Consider the following 14,206-nt stretch of genomic DNA (forward strand, 5'->3'; position numbering starts at 1 on the left):
AGACCAGGCTGGATGGGGGTTGGAGCAACCTGGTCCAGTGGAAGGTGTCCCTGCCCATGGGAGGGGGTGGAATGGGATGAGTTTTAAGGTCCCTTCCAACCCAAACTGTTCCATGTTTCTGTGATCATAACTGTTGAGGAGCAGTACTGGAGAACCTTTGGGATTTTAGGGACTTGCTTCTTAATTTACCAAAGAAATGTCAGAGGCAGCAAATTGGATATAGATAGGAAGAACAAGGCAGTCAATAATTACAGCTGCAGCTGCTGCATCTGTGGAAGGAATGTAAGTTAAAAAAATGTAAGTTCACAGTTCAAGCTTGAAGTTGTTTCTTGAACAGTTCTCTTAAAGGAGAGGGAATTTGCATCCTAAATAACCAACTGTCAATGCTGGAGTAAAGAAAGGAGGTGAGTTCACTTAACTGTGACATCATCTCTGAAATGAGGGATGTTAGGTGAAGCAGAAAATAATGAGTTTTCACACTATCAGGCTTGTTTGAGGGCTTTTCAGTGATTAAAAAAAAAAAAGAAAAAAGCCCAAACAGTGAATGTTGAATACAGAATAAATTCAATCACACTTTTCCAGCTGTGACTGTGTAACCTTCCATTCAGCAGGCAGTGTGTGACTAAATGAGGACCCAGGTGACAGCTGGCCAAGAAAACCTGCAGTGCTCAGGCAGGTGTCACTGATAGAACAACCTGGCTTTTATGGCTCATTCTCCCTCTTTGATAAATGCTCTCTGGGTGTTAAATGCCCCTCCTGTGACGGCAATGAATGCCATTAATTCCTGATGATGAATACACTTCCAGTAATCCAAGCGACTTCCATTTTCATACTATTTTTTTTTTGACAGGAAGCCTCTTTTTTGCCAGCTATCGACACATTGCCTGCATCCCGCAGGGTGGAGAAGGAGATGCTGCTGATGACCATTTGGCTGGCAAGTTGTGGCCAAGTGGCCCCAGCTCAGTGTGAGGGGCAGGTGCCTGACAAGGTGCTGGGAGCTGCCAACATCTACCAGGCCCTCGTGACATGGCTCCTGTCCCTGGTGAGTGCAGTGACCTGGCACAAAAGGGTGATGAGGGCTGGGTTTTGACCTCCAGTGAATACATCATCACTCTGGAAATCGCCTTTTTTTTTTTTTTTTCCCTCATCAGCTACAAAACAGTGGCTGAACAAAGTGGAAATGATGTTTTAATTCACCTTAGACTCAGTAAATAAAAGTCTCTCTGGAGTCAGTGGGAGGTGGGTTGTATATGTAGTTTATGAAGAAGTAAAAAATTGTTGAGGCAGACTCTGAATTGTCAAAAGTGATGCTGGGTGTTAGGCTTTGTGCTTGGCACAGGTTCCTGTTCTTTTACTGCTTGTTCTAGATAAGAATAGACTCTTTCTCATAGTTGAGAGGGCTGGGAACAAGTGGGGAGCTGCTTCATCCTAATTGTGCTTTGGTTCACATGTTTTTCTCCTCTAAAGAAACCACCTCACCCTCTCTCCTTCCCATCCATGTTACCCCTTTATTCCTTAGGGAAAACAATGTATTTTTCCTCCCCAGTGTGTATTTTTCCTCCCCACCCTGCACATTGGCCTTATTCTTTTCCCTTGGAAAGACTGGGATACCAATACTGATCCACACAGTCAAGGTAGATTTCCCCCTTAGCAGCCAGCCTGCACCAGGCTCTTAAATCACTTAAACTCCACTTAATCACAATTAATTGTTAATGATGTTCATGCTTCCATTAAAACATTGCTAACATTCTTTACTGTTAGTTCGGTGCTAATGAAAATTGCCACTGGAACAGCCCTGGATCCTGAGTTTTCCATTCAGCCTCGTTAGCTGGTGACCATCTGCAGTGTGAGCTCTCTTTCCTTGTGTTATTCCCAGTAAAAAACTCTGAGTTGTGACTTGTAGCAGCTCTTTCTGAGCCTGAAAGGGCTACCTCAGCTTCCAGGGCTGTGTCACTCTGCTGGCTGTGGGATGAGATGTTCACATGGACTTTGTGCCCAAGAAAAACTGGGCCAAAATCCACCAATGTATTTTACACAGGCTGTGAAATAGCTGTTGGATAGCAATGAAGAAGTTTCCATTTCTTTCATTGAAAGAACTGGAAATGTTGAGGCATTTTTAGACCAAATTCTCACCTGGTTATCCATGCAGTTCCACTGACTGGCTTGTGTACATCAGCATATCCTCACTGATTTCTTTGGAGACATGCTGGGTGCTGCCAGATGGGAGTGTGATCCTCTGCATGCTGCAGAATTCCTCAGGTGAATGCAGGGTTCAAAGCAGTTTGAGTTGTGCAACAGTTTCAAAATCCAGCCTGGCCTGTGTTAAAAACATTTGTTTGTAAAGGCCTTTATCTTCCTGTAAATAGTTTGGAGTTCTATTATCAGTTTTAGAGCTGCTAATCCATCTAGAGATTGGTGATGGTAAAAACCAGGAGAACAAGACTTGGAGTTTCTGTATCCACCAGAACCCTGGGAGGGAATTCTGTAGCTCAGACTTGCCTTTCTTTCCATCCAGAGAATGTTCTGGATCAGGCACCTCTGCTCACTGGCTGCTGTTCCTTTCCCCTGCCTTTGCTGATTCCCTGTGTCTGGCTTTCCTCTCTCTTTCACCTGCAGCAGCCCAATGCTTTCCCAGGCTGTTTCAAGTCTCTCCTCTCTTATTTCTAACTTATAATCAGGTTTTTTATGTATTCTTCATGTTAAAGTGCATTGCTTCACCTGACTTTGAGCAGCCTGAAGAGCTAAGGTGTGGCTTAGTGGAACCTTCTCCCTGGATCTAAACTGATATTCACAATAATCATTTATGTCTTGGGGTTTGCAGAAGTCACTTTTTACCTTTTTTGCTTTAGATTAGATATAAACACTGGAAAATAGAACATTTGCCTCCCACACACATGTGCACAAAAAAATCCATCACAAAGAAATCACCTCAGCCCAACTAAAAAGGGATTCACAGGGTGGGGATTGATGGGATTTGGGCTATTAGTGAAGGGTTTCTTAAGGAAGCCACTTGGAATGGCATCAACCCTTTGCACTGATTTTAGAGCTGAGATTGGATTGATCTCATTGTCACTGATAAAGGCACACACAGTGCTGCTGTGACAGGGACATTCTGTGCAGGCTTCACAGGGGTTCTGTGCTCACACCTTGCTGGAATAGGGAAATAATGTGAATTCCTGCTTCCCATAGTGAAACTGCTGGAACACAGAGCTTGCAAGTCCTCATGGAGAAAATAAATCCTGTGACTTATCAAAAGCAACGTGTTATTTCTATTTAATTTTGTCTTCATTGATTTTTTTCTACTGGCTAAACCACAGCTAATCTACTAATCAAAGCAGAGTGCTCCCTGGATTGTTGTGGGGCTCTTCTCAAAAGCAACAGAGCAAGATAAAGGGTTTTTTGTCAGTCCATCTAAAAGTGAAATTGTGTTCCAATGGATTTCCAGGTGCCTCCTGTGAAGAGGAAGGATGGCCCTGAAGCTCCATTTGAGGTGGTGGGGCTGCAGCAGGCCTGGAGAGAGGAAGGCTTGGCCCTCTATGCCTGCCTGGTGGCACCAGAGGAACCTCCAGCCCAGAGCTGCCCTGAGATCCATGAGCCAGGAGTGAGTAGCAGCATTTACACCTGCTAGCTGTGCAGACAGGGTTGGCACCACTGCTCTCCACTGAGCAGCAGGCCTGGAGGTGCCAATTCAAGCTCTAATTTCAGCAAGGCAGGACAGAGCAGCATGAGAGCTGCCCAGATTGGGATGGGGGAACAGCCCAGTGGTGTGGGAACTGAAGGATTGCTTACAGCTGATTGCCAACCCAAGCTGTCCTCAGTTCTGCTGGGTTTAGATTATGTGCAGACAAGAAACCAGCTCTCTGTGGCATCATTTTTTCTCTATTGCTCATGAGCTGGAACCTCACACTGCAGAAATTTAGCTGGATTTGGAGGAGACACATCTTTTTGCACCTATTTTGGGTTTCCCGCCTGTGTTTTAACTGTGTGAAGAGTGTGGCCCAGGAGGAGGAGGGTTGTGTTATTATTGGCTCCCAGGAGCTGAGGCCTGAAGCAGGACCTGAGCCTTTCCTCACTTCTGTTCCTCACTTCTGTTTCCTCACACAGCCTGTGCTGTGCAATGAAACTGGAAGGTCTTGCATACAGCAATATATTATTGCTTGCATACAGCTATAAATTCAGCACATGCAGGTGGCACATGTGATGTAGGACATGATATGAACTTGTGTCCTGAGCACAGCAGAGCTGTGAAATAGCAGCTCTGGGCTCTGCTCTGTTGGTTTTGTCTTTCACAGAGCTGATCTGATTTTGGAACTCTGAGCATCTTGTTCCCATTTTGGAGAGAGCTTTGTGGGTATTATTGCCACCTGGCCTGGTAAAACTACCTGTTTTACCTAAGCAGTGTGGGTGACTCTTGCTGGGAAGTGTAGCCAGGTGGATCTGGGGAGCAGCAATCCCTGTGTCCCCCAGATCTCCTGAGAGCCACTTGCTGGAATAACTGTGGCTGAGGAACCTTTGAGGTGCTGCCCTGTGCTCTGCTGAGGCTGCTGAGCTCCTCTCAGGTGGCTCAAAGCAACTCCTGTGGCTTCAGTGAGCTGTAGTGGATTTTCCACTCTATTTTTGCTTGCATTTTGTCTACATTATACCTGCTGGACAACCATGGGGAGTCTAAATGGAATGGGGTGTGTAAACATGTTTTTGAATCACACTTAAGCATCCCCTCCTTAGCTGCAGCAAGTGTTCTTCACTTGCAGCTGCTGCCTGGGAGCAGCAAAGATTGAATTTCCCATGATGGATCACAAAACTTGGAGTTTGACAGCTGTGGCTCCAGTGCTCCTGAAAATGAATGATTGATGCTGGCACCAAATGTCATGATGAAAACACTACCCAAAAAAACCCCAGCCCAAAACAATGAGCAGCCTTTTCATTAGTGATTGAGCACCCCTGGGCAGAGGCTGATGAGACCAGGATCTGCTGGACTGGACAAGGACTTTGTGTTGGTTTCTGCCAGCTGAATTCAAGATGTTTCCTCTCTCTGGAGCAAAGCAAATGGAGAGACAGAGCCTGAGCTGCCCTGTCCTCTTGCCTGGTTGCTCTCTGCTGATTCCAGCTGAGGGATTGGCCAAGGTCAGAATTAGTGAGCACTGATTGTGCTCAAAATATGTACCCAGTGTAGCAGAATTGAAGGAACTTTTGAAGCTGTGGGCCCAGGCTGCTCTGAATGTTTGGTTGGAGCTGGGAAGGATTAAATCACAACCTGATGGAACAAATTGTACAGTTTTTCCAGTCCTTATCACGGAGTCATGGTATGGCTTGGATTGGAAGGGGCCATTCAAGGCCATCCAGTCCAAATCCCTGCAAGAAGTAAGGACTTTCCAGTATCCCAGATTGCTCCAAGCCCTGTCCAGCCTGGCTTTGGACACTTCCACAGCTTCTCTGGGCATCCTGTGCCAGGGTCTCACCACCCTCATCATGAAAAACCTCTGAGCTCAGCTCTGTTGCACAGCAGTGACATTTCTGGTGTTGGGGCAGTTCCTCCAAGCAGGACTTAGATTTCTCTCTCTCATTAGAGGCTCTACTTTTGTGGTAGCACTGACTTGTGTCAATCTTTCTTTCCTGAGGCATTTGTAGAGCTGCTGCTCTCCCCAGCAGAGATCAGAGCTGGGAGGAACAACAAAAGTTGGGATGTCAGCCCCAGCAGAGACAAGGAAAATGACAGCAAGTCTCTCCCTGTTCCTGCCCTTGGGCAGCTTCAGCTACTGTGAGAGAAATGTGGATTTTATTCTTCCCACTGAAGCCCTCAGTCTCTCAATGTCCTGTCAATGTACAGGTCTGCAGTGGTTGAATTGAATAACAAAATCCTGTTGGGGCACTTAGTGGTTCTTGTTCCAGTTGTCTCCTGTGGGCACAAACAGACACTTTTTGGGCCTTGCCTTTAAAATAAGATTGAGTTTCCAGGTGCTTTTGTTGCATCTAGAGAAACCTTAGTTACTTTTTTGGGTTATGCAAAAAAGACCAAGTATGTGTCAATGTTAACCATTATGACAAATGGTATTTTCTTATTGATGTGTGGAGCCCAGAGTATATTTTCAGCCCCAAAAGGGGGCTCTGGGCCATCAATTTCTTATTTACTGGCCACTTCACTGTCATCTGTGTATCTTTTATTATTTATCACATTCTAGTTCTCTGTTGCAAGGTCTAATAGTTATAAATAGAACAATAATTGTGATTTCTCCAGGCAAAAGCTCCTGTTCTTTGCACATCAAGATGTCTGTTGGCTTATTCAACTAGGATGGCATCTATTCCTACACCCAGTGGTTCTGCTATATTTCCTCCCTTTTTTGTCAGTTTTTGGGGGTTAGTTTGGGGTATTTTTATTTCTGCCCACCTCCAAATAGCTGCTAGAAGTGAGGCAGATTTGCACATCCCTGCATGGCTTGATTTCTTGTTGTCAGAACAAATGCTGCAGCACTCACCTCCTGTAATCCCTGTGTGCTGATGGGCTGCAGTTCCAGGCATGTCTGATGGGAATTAGGTTTGTATAGCCTCTGCTCTCCCAGAATCTCCCAGGCATTCCTAATTATTCCACTGGTACTGTGTGGAGCTCTGGGGTTCCCCTCTGGGCACTTCCATCACTTCCTTCTCTGGTGGCTCAGAGGAGCTCCCAATGTCTGTTGTTGGATTTGGGGCTTTCCTCCTTGAGCTTTGCTTATGCATATTTTTCTGCGAAAATCCCAGAATGACAGAATATCCTGAATGGTGGGGAGATCCACAGGGATCATCAGTCCAACTCCTGGCCCTGCACAGACACCCCAACAATCCCACCCTGTACATCCCAGAGAGCATTGTCCAAATGCTCCTGGAGCTCTGGCAGCCTCAGGCTGTGCCCATTCCCTGGGGAGCCTGGGCAGTGCCCAGCACCCTCTGGGGGAAGAACCTTTCCCTGATACCCAACCTGACCCTGCCCTGGCACAGCTCCAGCCATTCCCTGGCTCCTGTCCCTGTCCCAGAGATCAGAGCTGCCCCTCAGGAGGAGCTGCAGATCCCACTGAGCTCTGCCCTCAGTCCCCTCTTCTCCAGCTGAACAACCCAAGTGCCTTCAGCTGCTTCTCAGCCCCTTCCCCATCCTCATGTCCCTCCTTCGGACATTCCAACAGCTTTAGATCCTTCTGATATCATGGCAACCACAACTGCCCCAGGGCTGAGGTGAGGCTGCACCAGGGCAGAGCAGGACCATCCCTTCCCCCCAACACCCAGTGGAGAGAAGATGCTCTGCACAATTGTTGAGTTTGTTAATTTCTAATTAGGTCTCCTTGAGGTCACTGGTTTTGTTCTCTGAAAGTCTTGCTAATTAAGAATCAACGTGAAGAACAATGAGGCTTAGAGGGGAGGTTAAATGATGGTAATTAAGCAGTGCAGTTTTTAATATTAATGTATCAATATTAATATTAGTCTCAATCTTAAAAAAGTCACAGAATGGTTTGGGTTGCAAAGGACCTTAAAGATCATCCAATTCCAGCCCCCTGCCATGGGCAGGGACAATTTCCACTAGACCAGGTTGCTCAGTGCTTCACCCACCCTGGCCTTGAAACTCCCAGGGATGGGGCATTAATAACTGTTTTCATTTATATCCCTATGAAACCCTTTTCAAGTTAATTTTTCATTTTATTGGGCTGGTTTATGGTCCTGTTTATGGCCCTTTCTCCCCCTCTGCATGCGGTGTGATCTGCTTTGAAGCAGGATTTGTGAGCTGATGGATGGCATGAGCATGGGATGAAGGATGTGGTGGTTTGGGAGGTGCAGGGGGGTTGGTTTGGAGAATCTGAGGGGAAAATGTGTGAAACAGGAGTCTGGGATGGCTGTGGGCAGAGGAGGAGCTGCTGCAGGTGCAAGGTACAAACAGAGTTCCTGAAGCCATCACCAATGCTTTTTAACCTCTGGCTCTTTGCAGACTGCAGGAGATCTCCAAGGAACATCCAGGTTTTACCAGAAGATTTCTGCATTTCTGACCTCTACATGGCTTCCAGATGTTATCTGGTGGAGAGATGAACTGGCCAGCCACTTCCAAAACCAGCTGTGCTCACTTCTTCCTGAAATTCCCTCTGTCCTGCTCAGTAACGTCACTGCTGTCAATCCTGACCCTCAGGTATTGTACAGAAGTTCTTGGACTCCTGGAAGGTTTTTTCTCAGGTTTAGTGAAAGTTCTTCTTCCAATGTTGACAGATATTCTCATTTGCTTTAGCAAAGGATTTAAACAGAGTTTGAAAACAAACACTTCTAATATTAGAATATTCTGTGCTTCAGTTCTGTGATTTTAATATCTGTGGATTTCCAGGGAAGTGTGTGAGTTACAAGGACACAGCACCTCTCCAAATCAAGTGCTTCCAATCTCTCTTCTGCCTGGAAACATTTGCAGGAGCACTTACTGCTGTCTATAAGTAGAATAATAATTAACCTTTCACTTCTGTCAGATTAACAAGTGCTCCATAACAAATATTCCAGTGAATGAAATGTTACAAGAATTCCTTATCCTTACTGGGGGAATTTATTCCTTGAGGGCATCCAATGTTGCTTTCAGGCCTTTACCAGCCTTTCCCACCTTGGTGTAAATATTTACAGCGAAGGTTTTCAAAGCAGCACTTCATATGACCTGATTTCTATACCTTTTGAGGGAATGTTCTGTTTATTCCAGTTCTGTTTACTCCAGACAATCGTGGTCTTTTCCCAACATTTCTAGATGAACAAAACCCTTGAGATACAATTCCAGGGAATGGCAAAGCCTGCAATTCTTGTTCACAATGAAGTTTTAATTTTGAAAATAATGGAGCATGAGAACTTTTCTGCCATTTCAACCAGATTTGGGGATTACTATGACTCTGCGAGAATCAATGCCATGAAAGCTTAGGGGTTTAGCAGTGCACTTAGCAATTTGCCTAAAGGTTTATCCCACTTGTGTGGAGGAAAAGGAGGCTTAGTGTTGTTGATTTGCAGTCACTGTGGCTTTCAAGCAGAAGCAAGAGCCATAAAGAGTCTGACGTACTCGTAAAAGATAAATCTGCTCCATGCTTTTAAGGCATAAAATAAGGCATCATTTAAAACAGCAAGGGCTTTTATGCAAATCCCTTATTAGGGGAATTATAAATCATTAGGAATTGAACAGCAAGATAGCAGGCACTTTCTGGGGGTGGATCTTTGCCTTGATGCCGTGGAAAACATGATGTCAATTTAAAAACCACATTCTCTTCCCAAGTTCATGTGCTCTGTGCCTCCCAGGCCTGACTGAGGCTGAGACCACTGTGTGTTGTGGCTTTTCACAGAGTTATGGAATCACAGCAGGGTTTGGGCTGGAAGGGACCTCAAAGCTCCTCTCATTCCACCCCCTGCTGTGGGCAGGGACACCTTCCACTATCCCAGGTTGCTCCAAGCCCTGTCCAGCCTGGCCTTGGACACTGCCAAGGTGGGACAGACATATTTTTATAGCTGTTTAGGCAGCAAGGCTGATTTCCAAAGCAGAGCTCAATGAGCCGCGCTCTCAGCAGGCAGCAGCTCACCCTGATGTCTGCCCTGGAGCTTTGCAAAGTGGTACCAACTGAGAATGTTCCCAAGTGTCCTTAAAATACAACCAAAAAGTGCTGCATAGAAAATCCAGTATCACATTCTTTTAACTTCTTTGGTTTGAAGGTTTGGTACAAGGCCAGTGATCCATGCTTTGCTTTTTGTACATTTATATTTGTTTTGAGGCAGTGTATACAAAACTGACTTTGAGCAGTTTGAGTTTCTTTGAGCACCCGAAGAACCTGCTCCCACATGTTGGAGGAGCACGGAGTGAATCCCTGCTTTTGCTCCAGGTAGATCAGAGAGAGAAATCCTGGCAGGATGGTGGAAAAAATGAGTAGAAATGGAGGGAGAGGGAAGCTGTTGTGTGCTGAGTAGCTCTGTGTGTGAGCTGGGGAGCAATTGCCAGCAGTAATTGTAATAACCTTTATGCTTTTTGTTTGTTAGTGCATGAGCCAATGTCTTGTTTTCAGTCAATTTGTCTGCTGGATTTTCTGTCTGTTCTGGACCCCGAACAGATTGCTCTGCCTGTGCTATTTTTTTAGAGGCATTTTTATGAGTGCTGTGCATTGAGCCTATTAACCTGCAGCAATTCACTCCTGATAGGAGCAGCAGCTCACAATGCAGTCATTAAAGCCCAGGTTGGGTTAGGAGTGACAACATCCCTGTGGAAGCTATTAACTGCAAGGTCCCCTGTCAGCAGAAAGAAGATTTCTTCATTTTAGCATAAAATAAAAGTACTTGCTGCTGCTAAGCCTCAGGATGCAAGCATTCACCTTGGGGATCCAGACAACACACACAGCCAGGGTGGATTCTGCTTTTCCTCAGCCTGTTTGCTCCATGTTGGAATTCTCTTCCTCCCCCTCAGTTTTTCTGGACACATTTGCCCAAAGGGTGAAGCCCTTAATGGTCATGCTCCAGAACAGCTCCTTGAACTCCCAACCTGTGCAGGTGCCTACCAGGACACAGGAGTCAGGGCAGAGCAGTGTTTTCAGGGAGGTTTTAAGGAAGAAGGGGAACCTCCATCCCTCCTCTGTCCACAGACATCCCTAGGTCAAGGTGAATGAAATGTTTTTATTTTAGCTCCAGAAAATTTATTTTATTGCACCTCCTGGTGATCAGTCCCTATTGTGCTGCTCCTTTAGTAGTTTCCCTGCTCTGACCCAAATTTTGTGGGGGTTTTTGAAATAGTAGTGATTAAGGGCAGCTCTACACAAAGTTGACTCCTCACTTTTCACTTAAGTAGAGCTCCATTTTTTTAAAATTTTGTTTTTCCTGGCTAATCATAGATAAGAATCCCAGAACTGGGTCCAGGGAGCTGAATTTGCCCTGATATTGTAACCCAATCCTGCTGAAAACATCCAGGAGCACAGATTGACCTAACAGGAAGGTTGATGTGGGGCAGGGGGCTGGCACAAAGCAGAGCAGTTCTTTCATGTAGTATTTCAGATTTTGGGGCTTTCCCTGCTGGAGCTGATATTAACTGTGCTGCCATAGGAGTTTTCACACATGCACAAGCTTTGAAAGCTGCATATTTTATTTCAAATTCTGAAATAACCGTGTAGCATACATGAAGAGCTGGACATTGCTGCTGAAATTTAAAATCCCTGTGGAAAAGCAGCCCTGGATGCAGCACTTGTTGCTCTGTGCACTTGAGGCACAGATTTGGAGCTGAGATTCCCAAGCTCTGTGTGCAGCCTCTGAAGTGGCAGTGGGAGGCACTTCTGGAGGATCTTTCAGATCTGTGAGTCTGTGTTTCAGCATGACCTCAGTGAGAACACTCTGAGTTTCAACTCTCAGTGCTGTGACATTATTTCATTGACAAGCACCATAGCCTTGGCCCTGCTGAGTTGCCTTCAGCATCTTCCACTGTCTTTTGCATCTTTTAGCTCCAGTGCTGAGGGAGACATGCTCAGGAAACTGCTACTCATTACCACATCAGCTTTTCAGCCACCCTTCAGGCCTGTGGCTGTGTGGGCATTGCCTTTCACACACCCCAAACTGCAGCAACTGGGATTTGCTGTGGTTCAGTGGCTGTGCTGGTGGTGATGATGGTTTGATTTGGGGTTATTGTCCCTGTGTTCTTTCTCATTTCATGCTGTGTGAGCAGCACCTGAGCTGGGCCATGTTTTGGGGTGAAGATGCTGCCTGAGCTCCCTGGAGAGCAGCACAATTTGCTCAGCTCCCTGACCTGATCCCCATGTTGCTGTGAGCACCCAGATTTAGTGCACAGCCCAGGGCTGTGCTTTCCTCCTCCAAAACTTGCAAGATTTGATTGTTGTGCACTAGGGAGGGATGAAACACCCAGGACATTCCCCATGTGCTTCCCCAAAGCAGAGCTGGCAGGATGAGTCCTGCAGCACGGCAGTGCCAGCCAGAGTTCAGCACTCGCCTCTGTGACAACCAGGCTGAAGGTGTAAAGCAGGAGGTTCATCCTGTCCTTTGCTCTCAAATCCTGCCTGTGGCTTGTCTTTATCTAAATTGGTGAAAAGGATCAGGGCTGGTACCCTGAGTCTGCTGTGCAGCCTGGTTGAGTTGTCCCAACAGCTCTGGTGACAGCACATCTGGCTGGTGATTCTGGTTTGTCTGGGGGAGAAACATTTATCCTGTGAACTTCGTCTATTTACATTTATAGAAAATAATCCATATCTGCAGCCCAGAATAGCTGCATGGCTGTTTCTTCAGGAGGCAGAAGGGGACATCCTGGCCCTGCCTGAGTCCTGCTGGAGTCTGGCATTGATTTTCCTGGAGCCAGGAGTTCAGGCAATCGTTGGCATTTGTAAATAAAAAACCCCTAACCTTTAGAAGGAGGAAGGACTGCAGTGATGGCGACCAGAGCTGGCACAAAGATGAAGGCATAGCTTGGGGAGGAATAAAACATTACAGGTTTTCATTCTTCCTAAAATTTGATAGGTCACATTTAGATTGTGTCCATCACTCATTATTCCTGAAAAGAGCAGCTTGAAAGAACTCTCAAGCTGCTGTGCTTTGCCAAAATGCTGATGGGCACAGAGGCTGGGAGTTACTGTCTCATTCTGTCTTCTGTGGTTTCAGATATCTCTTTCCCTATCCAGAAGGGGAACAAGGGGAAGTGAGATCCATTTCAAAAGTGAAACACATTCACCAGAACTGCACATCTTCCTTGATGAGTCCTCTCTATCCCAGACTTTCTGCTGCCTGGGATCTTCCTGTGGTGCCTCCACTTTCCTGTACTGAATTCTGTAGCTATCTGAAGAGAACATGCACAGTGCGGAGGGAAGATGTGCAGGGAACACATCCAACATTGTGTTTATCTGGATTTGCACAGGGCAGCAGGGAGAGGAGAGGGTTTGAGAGTGATTCTGCCTCATTTCGGGGCAGGATTTGGTGAATTACATCAGCCATGAGCCTTGCTGAGTGAGAGAAGTGCTTCCTCTGCTGCCCCTGATGTGCTCAGCAGGGCTGGCAGGGAGAGGTTACCTCGGCACAGAAATCCCTGTTTGGCTCGGGAGGAACTGGAAGTGCAGCATCTTTCTCTGAGGGCTTTGTTTGGTGTTGTCTCACAGAGATAATGGCTGAGCAGATCTTTGTCTTGGAAAGTACCTCGTGTGTGAGGAGATTGTGGAGTACGTGGGGATTCTTCCTGCAGTTTCTGTTTTCCTGCTGGGGCTGGGAAGCAGCCTGGAAGATTGCTTGCAACTTGAAAGACTCTTTCAGATCATCTGGCAGCAAAAGCTCTTCCTTTGTTGTCAGAGATGGGGATAGAAAACACTGTAAGCACGAAGAGAAGATCAGGGGCTTGGTCATATTTCTGTGTGACAGTTAAATATTCATGCCTTTGCTGCTGCTCCAGTCTCCTCTGAAATGTGCTTATTCTTGTTTCTGCTCGCGATTTTACAGCACATTTTTGTTCTGCCGTGAGTTTCCTTCCCAGAACTGTCTGCCTTCATCTGGGTGATACTGTCTGAAACAAAGCAGGAGCTCGGGGTTTCTCCTAATTTTTGGAAAAACTGGTGTGAGCTCAATCCCAGCTGTGGCACAGAGTGGTCTTTTCCAGTGTCTTAAGGTGGCAGAAGCTGGAATTTGTCACCCAAACCGAGTAAGGATAAATTGACAAAAAGGAATAACAGAAACAAGGAGGTTATGGATGTGCTCTCCCTTCCTCCTCGTCCTGATGGTGGCAGCGTGGATGGAGAAGATGTCAGTGCTTTAAGAAGCCCTGCAGACACACATGGGAATGGTTATGGCTCCATGAGTTTGGGGATTGAAACCTGTCACAGCAGAAGGCACAGCATCCCTGGGGCTGCACAGCTGCTGTTGGCTGGGTGCAGGGAGCCTTCCTCCCTGGGATAAGGCTTTTCCCACAAGATGGGGGGTTGTTACAGAGCTCAGAGCCTCACAGGAGAGAGATTTTCTGGTCGGGATGAAAGGCTGGGCTGCCTCTTCATTCTGCAGGGTTTGGGGAGTCTCCTCTCCTCCCACCAGCAGATGGGTCAGCACTCAGAGCTGCTGTATCCACAGGCTTGGGAAAGGATTCACAGCTGCTGTGGTGTTGGAGGAGTGAGAGGAACCAGCTCTGAGGTGTAACCAATACAAGTCTCACACCTACCCTCTTGTGAGCATTAAAAGTAGCACTGAAGTTTCATAAACAGAAACAGTGTCCAAGTTATGCCAG

General features: G+C 46.4%; 1 protein-coding gene across 7 annotated transcripts in view; it reads left to right on the plus strand.

Moving 5' to 3' along the window:
- DNAAF8 (dynein axonemal assembly factor 8) overlaps window positions 1-14,206 on the plus strand; it is an 89,009-nt gene that overhangs the window by 27,725 nt on the left and 47,078 nt on the right. For 6 of the 7 annotated variants that reach the window (XM_085075083.1, XM_085075084.1, XM_085075079.1 and 3 more), the window contains 3 exons: window positions 851-1,042; window positions 3,446-3,601; window positions 7,949-8,143. In XM_085075083.1, the coding sequence (XP_084931209.1) occupies window positions 851-1,042; window positions 3,446-3,601; window positions 7,949-8,143 (543 nt within the window). The remainder of the gene's footprint in view (window positions 1-850; window positions 1,043-3,445; window positions 3,602-7,948; window positions 8,144-14,206) is intronic. The other variant, XM_085075085.1, reaches the window with a different exon arrangement.

The sequence above is a fragment of the Lichenostomus cassidix genome, chromosome 14 (genome assembly GCF_008360975.1).
Source record: "Lichenostomus cassidix isolate B80296 chromosome 14, HeHo_3.0, whole genome shotgun sequence".
NCBI lineage: Eukaryota > Metazoa > Chordata > Aves > Passeriformes > Meliphagidae > Lichenostomus > Lichenostomus cassidix.